The following is a 14,860-nucleotide window of genomic DNA, read 5'->3' on the forward strand; positions in this document are numbered from 1 at the left end:
ATCGCCCCGGAGGAACTGGCTTTGGTAGTGGGAATGAAGAAGAGGAATCCCCATCCACCCCCGCAGGAAACGCTCCAGTGATTGGAGGTGTGTGTGGCTGCGTGTGTGCCTGTGTCTGTGTGTGAGGAGGGGGTAGCTCCGACTCCCGCAGACATCACCACGCATGACGAAGCTACTTCCCCTCACGCGGTCCAAGGCGCACACGCGCCATCCACAGCCACGCCCGCACACACTAGACACACACACGGCGTCCGAGGGTCCGGTTGCCATGGCGAACAGGAGCGCGTGAGCCCAGGCGCCCCTCCCGCCCCCGGCCAAGCCCGGTCAACTGCAGCTCTGATTGGTCGCTGCTTCCTCATTATGCAAATCATTTGCGTAGACTCCGCGGCCAGCTGCCTGACGTCACCAAGCACGGGGGCTGGGGCTCGGGGCTCGGCTCCGGGAGAGCTCGGGCGGGAGCCCGGATAGCGCCGCGCGGGGACCTCAACCCAGACCCCAGCGTCCCGCCGCCGCGGCCCGGTCCTGCCCCGCCCCCGGCCCCGCCCCTTTCCAGCCTGCCCCACCCCCTCTACGCCCCTCCACCCGGGCCCCGCCCCCTGTGCAGCCCCCCGCCCTCGCCGCCTGGACCCCGCCCCCTCCCCCCTGGCCCTCGCCACTGGTCCAGGGAGGGGACGGCGGGACAGACGGGACTGGTGGGACCGGCGGGAGGGCGGACCGGGCGGGGATATGGCCGCGGCGCCCGGAGGGTCTGCGCCGCCCGCCGGCCCCGGCCCGCGCCTGGGTTTCAGCACCGCGGACAGCGGCGTCGGCATGAGCGGGCTAAACCCCGGTCCTGCCGTGCCCATGAAGGACCACGACGCCATCAAGCTCTTCGTGGGGCAGATCCCGCGGGGCTTGGACGAGCAGGATCTCAAGCCGCTGTTCGAGGAATTCGGCCGCATCTACGAGCTGACGGTGCTGAAGGACCGGCTCACCGGCCTCCACAAAGGTGCGCGGGGTCAGCCCAGCCCAGCCCAGCCCAGCCCTGCCCCAATCCGATTAGAGTGGGCCCAGCCCAAACCCCAGCCTCAACCGCAGCCCCAACCTTAGCCCTACCTAGAGTCAGTCCAACATCAGTCCAATACCAGCCCCACTTCAGCCCAGTCTCCTCCCCAGATCACAGAACCCCCAGGCCAGAATTTTCTCTCCGACATCCTCCTTCTGATCACCACTCTGATCCTCTGGCGTGTTCTCCACTCTAACCTCTAACTCCCTACCCTTCATCTCTCACATCCCAACAGTCCCAACCTTTCAGTCGGACCTCCCTCCATCCCTCTCATCAGACATTCCAAATCCTGAAATTTGAAAACTTATTTGACCTTTGGGTCTCAATTTCCCAAACCCTGGACCAATCATTTCTGACCCTCTCTCCCAATCTGGTGCCACCCCACTCAGGCCTAACCATCCACACACACGTCTCGGACTTGTACCCCTCATTCTGGCCTCCAAGCCCAGCCAACCCCCAGAGCCTTCTTTTGATGCAGACTGCTAACTTAAAACCCCCCAAACCCCAATTCCTCCCTTCTTCAGAACCCAGGCCTGGCTAACTCACAAAATCCAATTCCCCTCGAGGAGGCTCTCAGCTTCAAATTCCACCCTCATGTTTGACAATAACCCCATCTCTCCTCCCCCTGCCAGAATCCCAACACTCTCTGCCTCTTCTGACTTGAGTCCAGAACCCTGACCTCAACCGGGAAAATCTACCACCTGTGTGCCCCCTCATTTCAGGTTTCCTCTCAGCTGAACCCATACTTCTTTCATCCTCTAATCTCCCCACTCTTGTGCCTCATCTATACCCTTCCCCAATCCTCTTTATGGACTCCTGCTTTCCCTCCTTCGCAGGCAGGTCCTGGAGTAGAGCCTGTGGATCAGAACCTCAGGGTGGGTCAGTTTGAAGAGGCAGAAGGGATTTTCTCCCTGCCCTTGTTAGAGAGACAGGCACCACAGTTCTGTCCAGCCACACCCCTTTCTTCCTGTAGAGAGAGGGAGGAGGCTTGTTTACATGCAGAAAAGTCTGTCCAGGCTGGGCTGGAGTAAGAGAGCCAGAGTCACATGTCATACATGGGCAGGGGATAGAAATTATTTGAGGAGAAACACCTCTATCTCTCCCCCACCTTCATCATGCTTCAGTTTCAGGATTTGAGGGGTAAGAGTCTCTATCTTACCCCACCTTCACCATGCTTCAGTTTTAGGATTTGAAGGGTAAGGGTCACCAACTATTCTCCATGATTTTTCTAGGACAAAAGTGGCCGGTCCTGGGTAACAGCTAAAGGTACTTTCCTAAGGGCTGAGAGCAGGAATCAGGCTGCCACCTCTTTTCATCTGGGAGGCACACTTATACAGGGGCTTCATGAAAATGCCCACAGAAGGTCTGGGACCAGCTAGGTAGCAGTGCCTCTTCCACACTTGGAGGTGGGGTTACTTTAAAAGGGGCATGAAAGAATAAAACTATATCATCTTGATTCCTTCTAATGCAGTCCAGCTGCCTAACTGTCCATCCATCCATAGCAACTTACTTTCTTATTTTCTAGACATTTATTTCAGTATGTAAGCACAAGCTAATCTTTCTGGGCCATCTGGGAAGCATATAAGATACCTTTAATTCTCACTCTTCTCATTCAAACACCATCAGAGTCTCTGAAGTGTTCTCTTATCCGTTCTCTTTCTCCATTTAACTCTAATTCTTCCTGTTTTTAAATTTTCATTTGTCTCTCCCTCTAGCCATGCTTCTCTGTCTTTCCATCCCTCCTTTTCCCACCCCCTATCCCAGGTAGTACAAATGGGGCTCCTTTGGGCAGCAGTTGGGCCCCTGAGCCTTTCAGACTGGGCCCCAGCCCTGCCCAGTTCTGACGTCAGCTGATATGGCTTAGTGGCAGAAGATGAAGCAGAGATGTAAGCGAAATCAGGTGTTTGGTGATTTGTCCCCAAACCAACCTGCAGCTCTCCAAGGCAGGGTTGCCTTGCAAGATGATTGGAAGGGTCTCTGTGTCAATATATTCCCCACTTTCTCCCCAGCAATAGTGACACCCAAAAGCCAGAGTGACTCATTTTCCTTTTGATGGCTGGGTACTGAGGGAAGCAGCCACAGTGCTTTCAAAAAACCTCAGTCTAGGAGTTAGGAGATTCTAAACCCTATTCTGCCCCTGGCACACTGTCTGGGTTCAGTTTCCCTGTTAATACAGTAAGAGTTTGTCCCAGGTTTCTCTAAGGTCCCTTTAACTCAATGAATAGCAGATAGCCACCCACCTGAAGGGGGCAGCCACTTGGAAGACATCACAGAAAATGATCCCCTTTGCCTTTGTAGTCGGCTGAGGTCTAAGTGGAAAACTTCACCAAGCTCCTAATGGCTTCTCACATCCACTTTCTCTTCCTTCGGTCTTTCTCCTTCCCACATGCAGAAGGTTCTTTTTGAAAACACAGATCTTATCGTGCCAGAGTCCTGCTTAAAACCCTTTAGTGGTTCTTCACTGCTCCTAAGGAAAAGTTCAAAATCCAGACTGAGGCATACAAGGTTGTAGATAACCTGATCCCTGCACACCTCACTGTCCTCTCTGCCTCCTTTCACCAATCTCCAACCATACTACTCTTCTATCCATTTCCCCAACACACCAAATTCTTGCTTCAGTCTTCATACATGCTGTATGAAGCTGTTCATACATGCTGTTCCTTCAGCTTCCTTCACCACCCTTCTTGTCACCTGGTTAAGCCCTATTTGTTATTGAGGACTCAATGTGTTCTTTGAAACATTCTTCAACCCTTTGGACTCAAATTATGTGCCCCTCATGATCCTTTACATAATCCCCATGAGAGCAGGGAATGTGTCTGTCTTGTTACCACTTCATCCCAAGCCCATTATAATGCCCACCATAATAAGTAAATAAGTATTCAACAAATATTTTCTGAGTGAATGCTCAATGACTGTTGGAAAGGAAGGATCCCTGGCTCAGTGCTTCCTAGCAGGCTGCACTTTCTGAGTCTGAACAAAGAGGAGTAGGACTGACCCTGTGGCTCAACCCAGACTCATTCTCTGCCCCATAACTACTGGATCCTTTAGAGAAGTAAGATTTAGGGCACAATAACCCTTTAACAGGCTCTATGTTGAAGCACTGGGAGAGCTGACAGGTCAAGCTCCTTGAATAGGATTGGAGGTCCATGAAAGCTCTTCTCTACAGAAAGTCCTTAAGCCAGCCCCATCTTGCAAGCCTCAAATTAACCTATTCCTCAGCTTCAAACTTGGAGGAGGGAGGTGTTGAGAAGTTCTGGGGTGCTGGGCTTGGCTGTCAACAGTTTTCCTCCTTTTGGCCTCCTCTCATCTGAAACTGAGTTGGGAAGGAATTGAGGCTGATTCTGGGAGACTCTGTGAGTATGAATCTGAAAAGGAAGGGGGAGGGTGGGGTTAAAGCTGAAGGCAAAGCCGCTTAGGGAGGTTTAACCCCAACCGGACTTATAGCTGGAGTGGGGAGGGGAGATGTGGGACTGTATGAGCATGTGGCTGGATGTGGGTACACATGTTTCCTAGGCAAGAAGCCAGGGGCAAATGAGAGGGAGCCAGAGTCTGGGACTCAAACACATGAAGCCCCTCCCTTCAGAGAAGGTGGAGGACAGAGGCTTCTCAGAGCAGTGCCCTTGTTTAAAGAAGAGTGGCCTTGAGTTTGTCAACTAATGGGATCTTTCCAGGAAGAGTATTTGGGGGTTTCAGGAAATCCCCTGAGCCAGCCTCTTCCTCCCCAGGCTGTGCCTTCCTCACCTACTGCGCCCGGGACTCTGCTCTCAAGGCCCAGAGTGCACTGCACGAGCAGAAGACCCTGCCAGGGGTAAGTCCACCAGGTTTGGGGGGTGGGGATCACCTCAGGCTGGGGACATGCCTTATGTGCATGCCAAAGCAGCATGTTGGGGCCAGGAACTGGGTTGGGGCCAGGAACTAGAAGCAGAGTCACTTTTCAGGGCTTACGTATGCCCTGAACAGCTATCAATTCTTGTTATATTTACTCTTCTGGCTCAAAGAAATGGGCTTAACACTTGGACCAAGTATTCCACCCCATCTTTTCAGAGAGGCATCAGTTTTGTGTGTTATGCTAGAATTTGTCCGCACTGGCTAAAATCATGGCTTAAAGTGTCATTTGTCACTGGTGTGAGAATATATGCAGATACATGAGGTAGAGACCCTGCTGAGCTGGTATCTTACTTTTTCCAGTTCTAGAGTCCTTAATAGCACTTCCCTCTGTCCTCTTCCTGTAATGTTTTTTTTTTTGGGTGCCTTGAGTCACCAAGATTACTTTCCCTCCTCTTCCCCAAACACTTGGCTGGATGTGGGTACACATGTTCCCTAGGCAAGAAGCCAGGAGCAAATGAGAGGGAGCCAGAGTCTGGGACTCAAACACATGAAGCCCCTCCCTTCAGAGAAGGTAGGAGACAGAGGCTTCTCAGAGCAGTGCCCTTGTTTAAAGAAGAGTGGCCTTGAGTTTGTCAACTAATGGGATCTTTCCAGGAAGAGTATTTGGAGGTTTCAGGAAGCCCCAAAGCTAAGAAGACCTGATTATATGAGCAGTTAGACCATTATATATCAATGGCACCTGATATGGCCTTAGCTAATGGCTAATCACTGGACCAAAGGCAAAGTAGGACCTACGGACCATGTGGCAGAAAGAAAGTGGTGATTGTTAGGAACTAGTGTGGGTTCACCAAGAGCAAACCATACACAGAGCTTCATTTTCTCTTGTCAAAGGAATGATATGTCTACAAAAAGAGCACTATTCAAATGCCATGCCTGGGACTATATACATTTTTAAGCCTCAGATTTAAGAGGGTCATCAGCCTATCAGAAAGAGACAAGGATGGGATGCGGAAATAAAATATATCATGGATGATGATTTGAAGAAATTGGAGATATTTGGCTGGAGAAGATAGGGTGTGGGGGCTTCTACAGGGAGGCATCATAACATAATGATTAAAAATATGGCTTTTTGAGTCTCAACAGACCTAGATTTGAATTTCTGTTCTGTCATTTACCGGTTCTGTGTCTCATGATATATTACTTAGACTCTGGAGCTTCAATTTCCTTATCTATAAGGAGTGAGTTATACTAACACTTAGCTCACTGGGCTATTGTGAGGATTAACTGAGGTTAGCAAGTGCCTGGCACAGGGGAAGATCTCAGTAAATATTACTGGTAGGGTGAGGGTAACCGCCTTCAAATTCTGAAGAGGGATTTGGTTTTCTATGGGTGGCTCTAGAGGGCTGGACCAGGATCAGCGGGTATAGAGAACAGACACACTAATTTCAGCTCAGTATAAAGAAATCATTTCTCTGAATTGGAACTGCCCAGCAGTGGCACAAGCTTCACCTAGAGTTGATCAAACTCTGAGTGGGTCAGGTCCTAGGACAAATCCCAATAATTGAAGCAACTCAAGCCTCACTCTTGAAGACTCAGCATCCAGTAACACCAATGTATTACTGCTACCAAGCTTCTGTGTGCAAGCTCTGGAGTCAAACAGACATGGGTGTAGATCCAAGCCCTACCACTCACTAACTCTGTGACCTTGGGCAAGTCTTTACTTCTAAGCCTAAGCATCTTCATATGTAAAACTGAATTCATAGAATTGTTATAATAATTAAGTGAACTAACTCATGTAAAGTGCTTAACTAGTTCTTGGTAGACAGTAAGCACTCAGTACAGGTTACCTGGTGGCAGCGGCAGTAGTGACAGTAACAGCAGTGTTAGTAGGAGTAGGAGTAGAAGTTATTATTCATCCAACCATGGGAATAAGTGACTTCTGATGCTAAAATTGAAAGTCACTGACACAAACTGTAACATTCCATGTGGGAAACAGCATGGGAAAGGTGCGTAGACAGAAGGAACAAGATGGGTGTGAAATGGGATTGGGAGTTTGGAGGAAGGCCTGGGTGAGCATGGGCCAGGCCAGAGAGAAGACCCACCAGAGAGCAGTGGCTGAAGAGGAAACTTTGGATTCCGGGGTGAGGGATTTGGACTTTATCCTGAAAGCAAATGGGAACACTGAAAAAATTAAGATGAACTTTGTGAGGGGAAAAAAAAAACCCTTCTTCAACCAGCCACAGGGCTCCACAAAGGGAGGACTTTATGAGGCTGAAGGCACCTGAGATAAGGGCTGTGGAGCTCTAGATTAGTGGGATAATTTCTGAAGGAGAAACAAGAAATAATAATAACAAGCATTTGTTGATACTAGACAGTGTTCCTAGAATTTTGCATTCTCAAAGTCACTTAATCCTCTGTGAAGAAGCTATTGTTATTGGCATTCCCACTTTACAGATGAGGAAACTGAGTCAAAGGAAACAAGTGACTTGTGCAAGGTTAGGTAGCTACTGGTAGGAAGATCTGGGAAGATCCAGGTAGTCTGACTCCAGAACTCATTCACTTAACCACTACACTATTATCTGCACCAAGCTGGTGGCAGACAGGGGTCCATGTTTCTGAAGGGGGTGGTGACTGGATGCATCTGCCCTCTCCCACCCTTTCATCTGCAGGCTTCCAACATGGCCTGGCTTCGTCCCGTACTGCCAGGTTTGGCTTTATTCACCGTCCTCAGCTTAACAAAGTGCAAATTAATATTTAATTATTCTCCTAAATGAAAATCGATGGTTCTGTTGGCCAGCCCAAGCAATGTCCGTGCCATCAATCTTTCCTCTGGGCCTGCCAGGGGCAGTAGCAGCTTTAGTCACCTGGCCTCAGTCCCACCAGCATGAAGGGAGGAGGGTGTCCAGCTCTCTGTAGGCACTGGGTCCTGGGCACAGCTGCCATCTACTGGAAAAGCAAGGAAAGACTTCAATTTGGGCTCCTACTAGAGACCAGAAGGATAGTCACTGTGGGAGCAGGAATGGTTGTCTCCCCAGAGAAAAATCCTGAACCCCTAGGAAAAATGTCATAGTATCTACTGGACTGGGACCTCACCATGACTCCCCTCCATGTGCCTCTGCTAATTTCTGTCACCTATCAAAACTGGGCTCCCTACTCAGGAGGACTTTCTTTAAACCTCAGTGGTCTGTCCCACCTTCTGTAGCTTCTTCTCTATAAAGCTGAAGCTACTTCTTGCAGCCTCATTTTAGGCTCCAGAATCCACCTAAAGAAGGTAAGGCCAACCTTATCCCAGAAGGTGCCCTCCTACTTGTCTCTATCCTTGCCCATGACCACCTTTCCCTTGGACATCCATCCCTTCAAACACTGTGAAGGAGACAGACATAACAGTGCACTTGCTTTTGCAAGTTGTGCCCAGCATAAAACAGTTTGAGTGGAAAGGGCAAGTGGGGGCTAAAATCTAGCCATGCTCTATTGACCAAGCCATGCACATTATCACAGGGCTGTGTCAGCCCAGAGGGGGAGGCACATTTTTTTTTTTCTAATTCATCCCATCGTTGGGGGAGTGCCTTTTTGTAACTCACACAAAGGCACTATATGTGCTAGCAGCTGCCCAGTGAGTGAATTGGAGCCTTTGGCCTCAAGGAGCTTTTCCAGCCCAGAAATAACTCATTGCATCTCAGTGGGATTTACATCTAGGCACATAAAAGGGCATCAGAGTGGAGACAGAGGAGATGCTTCACGGTGGAGATGCTATCTGAGCCCAATCATGACCATATTTCATCACATTTGAGGGTCTAGAAAACTAAAAGACAAGGCAACTTCTGGAATTCTAGGTACAGTGTGAAAACTGGCAGCGAAGATGTCCAATGGAGAAGGCCAAGGCTCCCTGTGAATGGAGTGTTGTGTATTTTGGGCATCAAGGGAGGCAGGACCCACAAGTTTGGACTGCCAGTCTTAGGATCTCTGGCTTTATTGAGAGGCTTGAAATGGAGAACTGTGGATGGATTTTAGTAAGGAAAGAGTGAGGGGTTGGTTTCAAAAGCTCACTCCAGCTACAGTGTGATGGTTGAGTTGAAAGATGAAGCAATATTGGAGGCAGATTATCCTTTAGGACACTGTTGCTTGAGTGCAGCTGAATGGTGGTGCTGACCTGGAGCTGGAGACAGGGCAGGAATGGGGAGGATAGGATAAACTTGAGAGTTGTTTAGGATATCCATATAGACTCGAGAAGCAGTGGGACTTGGCAGTGAATTGAATTAGAAGAAGAGGTGAAGTAGAGCAAAGAGCTGAAAATGGTGTAGTTTGCTTTTTCTCTTCTTCACTCTTCCCTGCATCCATGACACCTCTCTTAGACCCACCAGTAATCCTGGTAAATATTCTTCCCGTGGTGGAAGTGGCTGACGGCACAGGTGCTCAGTGTTAGGAATAGTTGGCATCAAGGCAGAAATGTCTGAAGAGGGCAATGCTGAGCCCAAAGTAGACCTTTTATGCAAGTCAAGCAGGGAGAAGGGGTAGGGCCTTGCCTTCCCTCCTGCTCATGGTGGTCAAAGTCCCAGGGCCTCATATGCCTCTGTGCTACCTCCAACCTTCCCCACTCCACTCCACTGCCTGCAATAGGTTGTTCTCTCCTCTTTCTGACATTCTCTCCCTTGATTTTCCCTCCAGGGCTGGCCCTGAAGCAGATATGGGCCTGGACTCTACCTGGGAAACTCTCAAGGGAATAGGTGCTCAGCCAAGGGCAAGAGCTCACCTGAGGTCCCATGACAAATTCTTGGCCAAGGAGGCAATACCCTCTTTTCCTAAAAGGGGAACTGGGATTACCTTACCCCGCTTCCACATCTCTCCCCTGACTGTGACAGGAACCAGGCAGAGTAGGGTTGCTTAGGCAGTTCATGTGGATAGCTCTCTTTCTCCTTCAGCCACACAGAGCATACCTAAATCCTAGGTGTCCTCCCTAACCATTTCCCAGTGGGGACCGAAAGAGAACCACCTCTCTCCAACTCTGTCCTCATCCTCTTGGGCTCCTCCTCCCCTGAGACTTCCCCTGCATCTCCAAACTCCCAAATTGCCAACATCCTCAACATTTAAGCCATAAACCTAAAAGTCAGCCAGTATTTCCTTCTCTCCCTCAGTTCCCACATCCAGTAGAACTCTAGTCCAGCTAATCATCCTAAACATCTCTTGAATCTATTTCCTTACGCCCTGGTTAAGATCACCCTCACCCCTTACCTGTATTAGTGATCTTCCTATTTCTAATTTTTCCCTTTCCAATCTTTTCTCTGCACAGTGATAGCTCATGGGATCTTTCCCTACTTAATATCCTTCCCTGGATCCCTACTGCCTTTGAAGTACAACAAAGTCAAAATTCCTTGTTGTGATTTTCACAACCTGCCCCAACCCGGCCATTGGCTACCTTTCAGTTTTACACCCTTCCATTAAAAACAAACACAACACTGCAAGGTGGGATCATGATTTCCCCTTTTACTAATACTGAGACTCAAAGACCTTAAAGAAGTTGCCAGTAATGGAGTCGCAATTTAAACCCACATCTATATGACTCAGAATCAATCTGCTGTGCCCTGGCTACCTCCATGCCAAGTGTCTACCAGAATCCTTGCTCCTTTAGGCTTGCAGCTCCCTTTCCAACCCCCTGCCATCTGGAGTGCTCAGGCTCCAGCTCTACCTCTCCCATTATCTCCATGTGGCCCAATGACCCCAGTCCTGCAAGGCCCGGGTCAAACTTTGCCTCCTCTGTGAAGCTTTCCCTGTGTCAACCTCTCCAGCTGGAGTCAGCCTCTCCCAGAGCACTGTACTTTGCACTCCTCCTAAGGCCCTGGTCACTCTGTGCCTCATTACTTGTGTTCATGTCTTAAGAATGGAGTTGAGCAGCACAACACAAAAACATGGGCTTCAGCATCAGATAGGCCTGGGGGCAAATCCCAGCTCAACCACTTACCCATCACGTGATCTTGAACAAGTGATTTAACCTCCCTAAGCCTCAACTTCCCTATCTGTACTATGGAGATAATGATATTACCTTGCAGAGAAGTTGGAAGGAATTTAGAGACAATATATGTAAAGTGTCCCAGAAAGGGTTTGGTGTATAGTGGGCTTTTAGGAAATGGTGGCGATTATCTTCCTCTCTAAAAACCATTGAGGACAGATTCCCCAAGGTTGTTGCTGTCTCCTGTGAAGGGCCTAGCCTGGGGCTCTTCACAGATTTCAGGAAATGCCCGCATGGTGGAAAGCCCAGGTGCCCAGACTCTGAGGCTTGGACCCTGCCAGGTCTACGGGACATGTATATACCACCTAATGCCCACCCTCCATTAAAGAGTGGTGGAGTGGGGGAGGGGAAAGGGGTGTCCCCCAGAGCACTGATGAGCTCCATCTCTCCAGAAACCCAGCCGGGGAGGCAGCTGCCATGGAAACCACTGCTGTCACATGTGCTTGTCACTCTAGGTTCCAGAGAGAAATTCTCAGGATCTATTTAAGAACTAATAAAATAATGATGGTCTTGCTCACCCTCACTGCCCCCCCACCCCAGGCTTCTTCCCCTCTTTCATTCTCCCCTGCCACACTCCTCCCTGCCTTTCCTGCATCCCCTTCCTGACCCCTTATCCCTTCGTTTCCTTCCCATATCCACCAATATTTCTCTCTTTCCTTGCCCCTTTCTAGGTCTGTCTCTTTCTCTCATCGTTTCTGTCTTCCTATGTCTCTTCATCTCTCCTTGTTTCTCTGCTCTCCATGGCTCTGTCTCTTGGTCTCTCCTCCACAATCACAGGTGGCCATGCCCAGGGACGGTTCCCGTTCCTCCCGGTCCCTGGTCCCGGCCAATCCAGACCTGCCCAGCTCGCCCTGATCTGCTTGGATTGATCTGTCATCCCCTCTAGACTGCAGCCTGAGTCCTGTCGGTGTCTCGGCCCCCACCCTCAACCTGGTACACTGCAGGGGCTCCACCACCAGCGGGTGGGTGTGTCAGAGCGCATAAGAACCTGAGCCCTGGGTGGGAGGGGGATTGCACTGGTTCAGGCTTGGCCTGTTTTCCTTTCCTTTCCTTCCCTTTCCTTTTTTTTTTTTTTAATAATCCCTCCCCACTCCCCCACCCCCAAATTTGATCCAAAGGAAATTGCTCAACTGTGACTGCCAGGGCGTTACCATGGTTACTGGGTAGCACTTGTGGCTATGGTAACAGGAAGCTGCCTGTTGTCTCGGCAACGAGCACATTGGTAGAGGATGGAATGGCCCTGATTGGTGCAGAAGCAGTGCATTTCCTGAAGGGAGGGGGTCAGATCATCACCTTCTCAGGCCAGATGGGCATCAGTACCCCTTCCTCCATGAACGGGAAGGCCGCTGTTCTTTCCTCCCGGCACTCAGCTGTCTGCCCCCAACATTAATTCCTCACTTCCTACGCACCCAGCTCTTGGCAGTTTACAAAGACCTTTTGCGTCCCCATTATCTCATGTGATCCCCACAACACCCATGAGAGGAAGGTGAGATGGGGATTCAATCATGAATTCTCTCAGGGTGGTTGGGGGATGGGACTGTGTGGGGGTGTATGTCGAAATCACCTAGGAGCTTTTACAAATTATACAGTCCCCTAACTTGAGAGTCTGCTATGGTTCCCAGGTGATTCTTATCTACCCTTGATTAAGGAACCCCTGAATTAGAAGGTGAAATTAGTTGGGGGGGGAGGGGGTGAAGGGAAGAGTCAAGCTGCTTTCCAGGTTTCTAGCTTGGATGACTGGAAGGATCAGGTCCGGGCAAAAAGATAAGCTCTGGTATGGGTGCATTGAGTGGAAGATGCCAGTGGGACTTTTTAGTCAGGCTGTCCAGCAAACAGCTGGGTACATGGGTCTTAGGCTCAGGAGGGAGGTGTGGGCTGGGGATGCAGAGCTCTGAGTCAGCCCTGTGAGCATGGTAACTGAGGCTGTGGGTGTGAGTGAGACTCTCCAGGAAGAACGGGAACAGTGGGATGAGCAGGGCTGAAGATGGTGCCCTGGAGAATGCCAACATCCTCGAGGGAAGGGGGACCCAGGGAGGGAACTGAGAGGGTGACTGTAGGAACTTTAGTAATACAGAAGCTTGGGAAGGCTTCCCCCCATCTAACAAGCTGAATCTGAGAGAGGGTGGCTTTACTGAAGTCATACAACCATTAAATGGCGGAATCCAATTCCCAGCTTGTTTAATCTAAATGACATATAGAATTATATTCTCAGTTTTAGAACAAAACACAAATCTTCAGTCTTAATTCCACCTTCCCACCCAACTCCTCTCACTTAAAACCTTTAAGGAGGTCCAGGAGCCAGAGGGACAGGCACACATAGTCCAGGCCCAGAGCCCAAAGCAGAATCTCTTTAACCACCACGGTCCATCCTGGCTTGCCACCGAGCTTCCTATCACCAACCCTTCAGATTTCAGCACTTTTTAAATTCCCCAGTTTAATGAAGGATTCTTGGAGAAAATCTATAGCCCACCATGAGAGTGGTGGAGTGCAGGGTTCAAAGGAGCCAGGGCTTAGATCCTGAGGCATCCACGGGAGGAGAAGCCGGGTGCCAGGATCAGGCAGTCATGCTGACTAGGTGTGTTGGTCCAATGTCTTTCAGATGAATCGTCCGATCCAAGTGAAGCCGGCTGCCAGTGAGGGTCGAGGAGGTAACTTCCCTATCTGACAAACCTCAGGGTATCACCCATGTAGGGGATGGTGGGTCTACTCCTCATGTCAGTCCTATCTATGGTTTGTTACTAGAGCTTCCTTGGGTTGGGGGAAAAGTGGGGCCCAGTGTTGCTCGACACCAAAAACAGCTTAGCCTTCCCAGATCAGGCTGAGGAGAGAGGGGGTCCTAGAGTCCCCAGACCCAAAAGAAGCAGGAAGAGCCTAAGAAGATGCTGGAGATAGAGGAAGGGAGCTCTTGACACCTTGCCCTGGAAAGAGTTCATTCCTGTTTTTTTCAGATGGAATTTCCAGATTTGTTTGAAGAACCAGACTGGACTTATTCTCCTTTTGCATATTCTTCTGATCAGAGAGGACCCAGTCCACTCTGGATTGAGGCCACTCATATCCTCACTGCAATTATCTGGTTACTTATGGCAAAAGATGAGTCTAGTAACACAGACTTTGCAAGCCATAGTAAGGAACTTGACTCTCTGCTGAGGACCATGGAAAGGCTTCAAAGGTTTTTTAGAAGCACTTTGGAAAGACCAGTGCTCCTTAAGAACAGGGGAGGGTAAAGAGTCTGTGCTTTTCTGACAACCAGCTACGTTCCAGCCAGCTTCCATACTGGAAAAGTGATGCTAGCTTCTGGTGTCAGTTCTTTGGTGTTTTTCTCACCCTTTGGTCTTATATCATTCCAGGATATCTGCCAATAGCCCTGATGTCTGCTGACTCTCTCCCTTAGATAAGACTCTCTCCCTGTCTTATCCAAGATCAGTCATGGTGTTGTTAGATGGAAGAAGCTCCCCACGATCAGGGAGAGAATGGAAACTAATTGACAGGCATTTATTGACGCCAACTAATTCTCACACCGTCTCAGACTTCCTATTCACCATCTACACCTAAAGGGGGCTCTGGTAGCTTCTTCCATTGTAGTGTTCTTTCCTTCATGAAATAATTCCTTCATCTATTTAGATTATCTGACCTCTGGTCTGTGCTTCTCAATTTCAGATCAAGATGTTATCACCTCTACTTTGCCTTGAAGAGATATTTCCAAGTTTCCTCCTCCCCTTCATGTGTGTATCCTCCTTTTCCACCTCATTCTTTCCAGACAGGTTTTTTAGAAGTTCCAGCCTCCATACAGAATCTGTTCACTTGTCCCAAGAATTTCTCCCTTTTGGGAAGCTCTGTTAGGCATCGAGACCATTGTTGGCCATTGTTGGCTATCTTCTAAGTCTTGTCCACAAACACTAGCTAGTCCCATAGCTCAGAGGCCAGTTGAGAGTGGCTGAATCAGCTAAGAAGCAGACATGTTGAGTTTATTCAACCATCCAGCC

The 14,860-nt window shown here is 49.5% G+C and overlaps 1 protein-coding gene across 1 annotated transcript in view; it reads left to right on the plus strand.

The window, feature by feature from the left end:
* Positions 1–726: 726 nt before the first annotated feature.
* CELF6 (CUGBP Elav-like family member 6) overlaps positions 727–14,860 on the plus strand; it is a 30,024-nt gene continuing 15,890 nt past the window's right edge. The window contains exons 1-3 of the mRNA XM_047074424.1: positions 727–988; positions 4,771–4,853; positions 13,477–13,525. Of these exons, the coding sequence (XP_046930380.1) occupies positions 727–988; positions 4,771–4,853; positions 13,477–13,525 (394 nt within the window). The remainder of the gene's footprint in view (positions 989–4,770; positions 4,854–13,476; positions 13,526–14,860) is intronic.

This window comes from Lynx rufus, unplaced genomic scaffold, assembly GCF_022079265.1.
Source record: "Lynx rufus isolate CCGP_SWC_20201006 ecotype Redwood Valley unplaced genomic scaffold, mLynRuf1.p SCAF_13, whole genome shotgun sequence".
Classification (NCBI taxonomy): domain Eukaryota; kingdom Metazoa; phylum Chordata; class Mammalia; order Carnivora; family Felidae; genus Lynx; species Lynx rufus.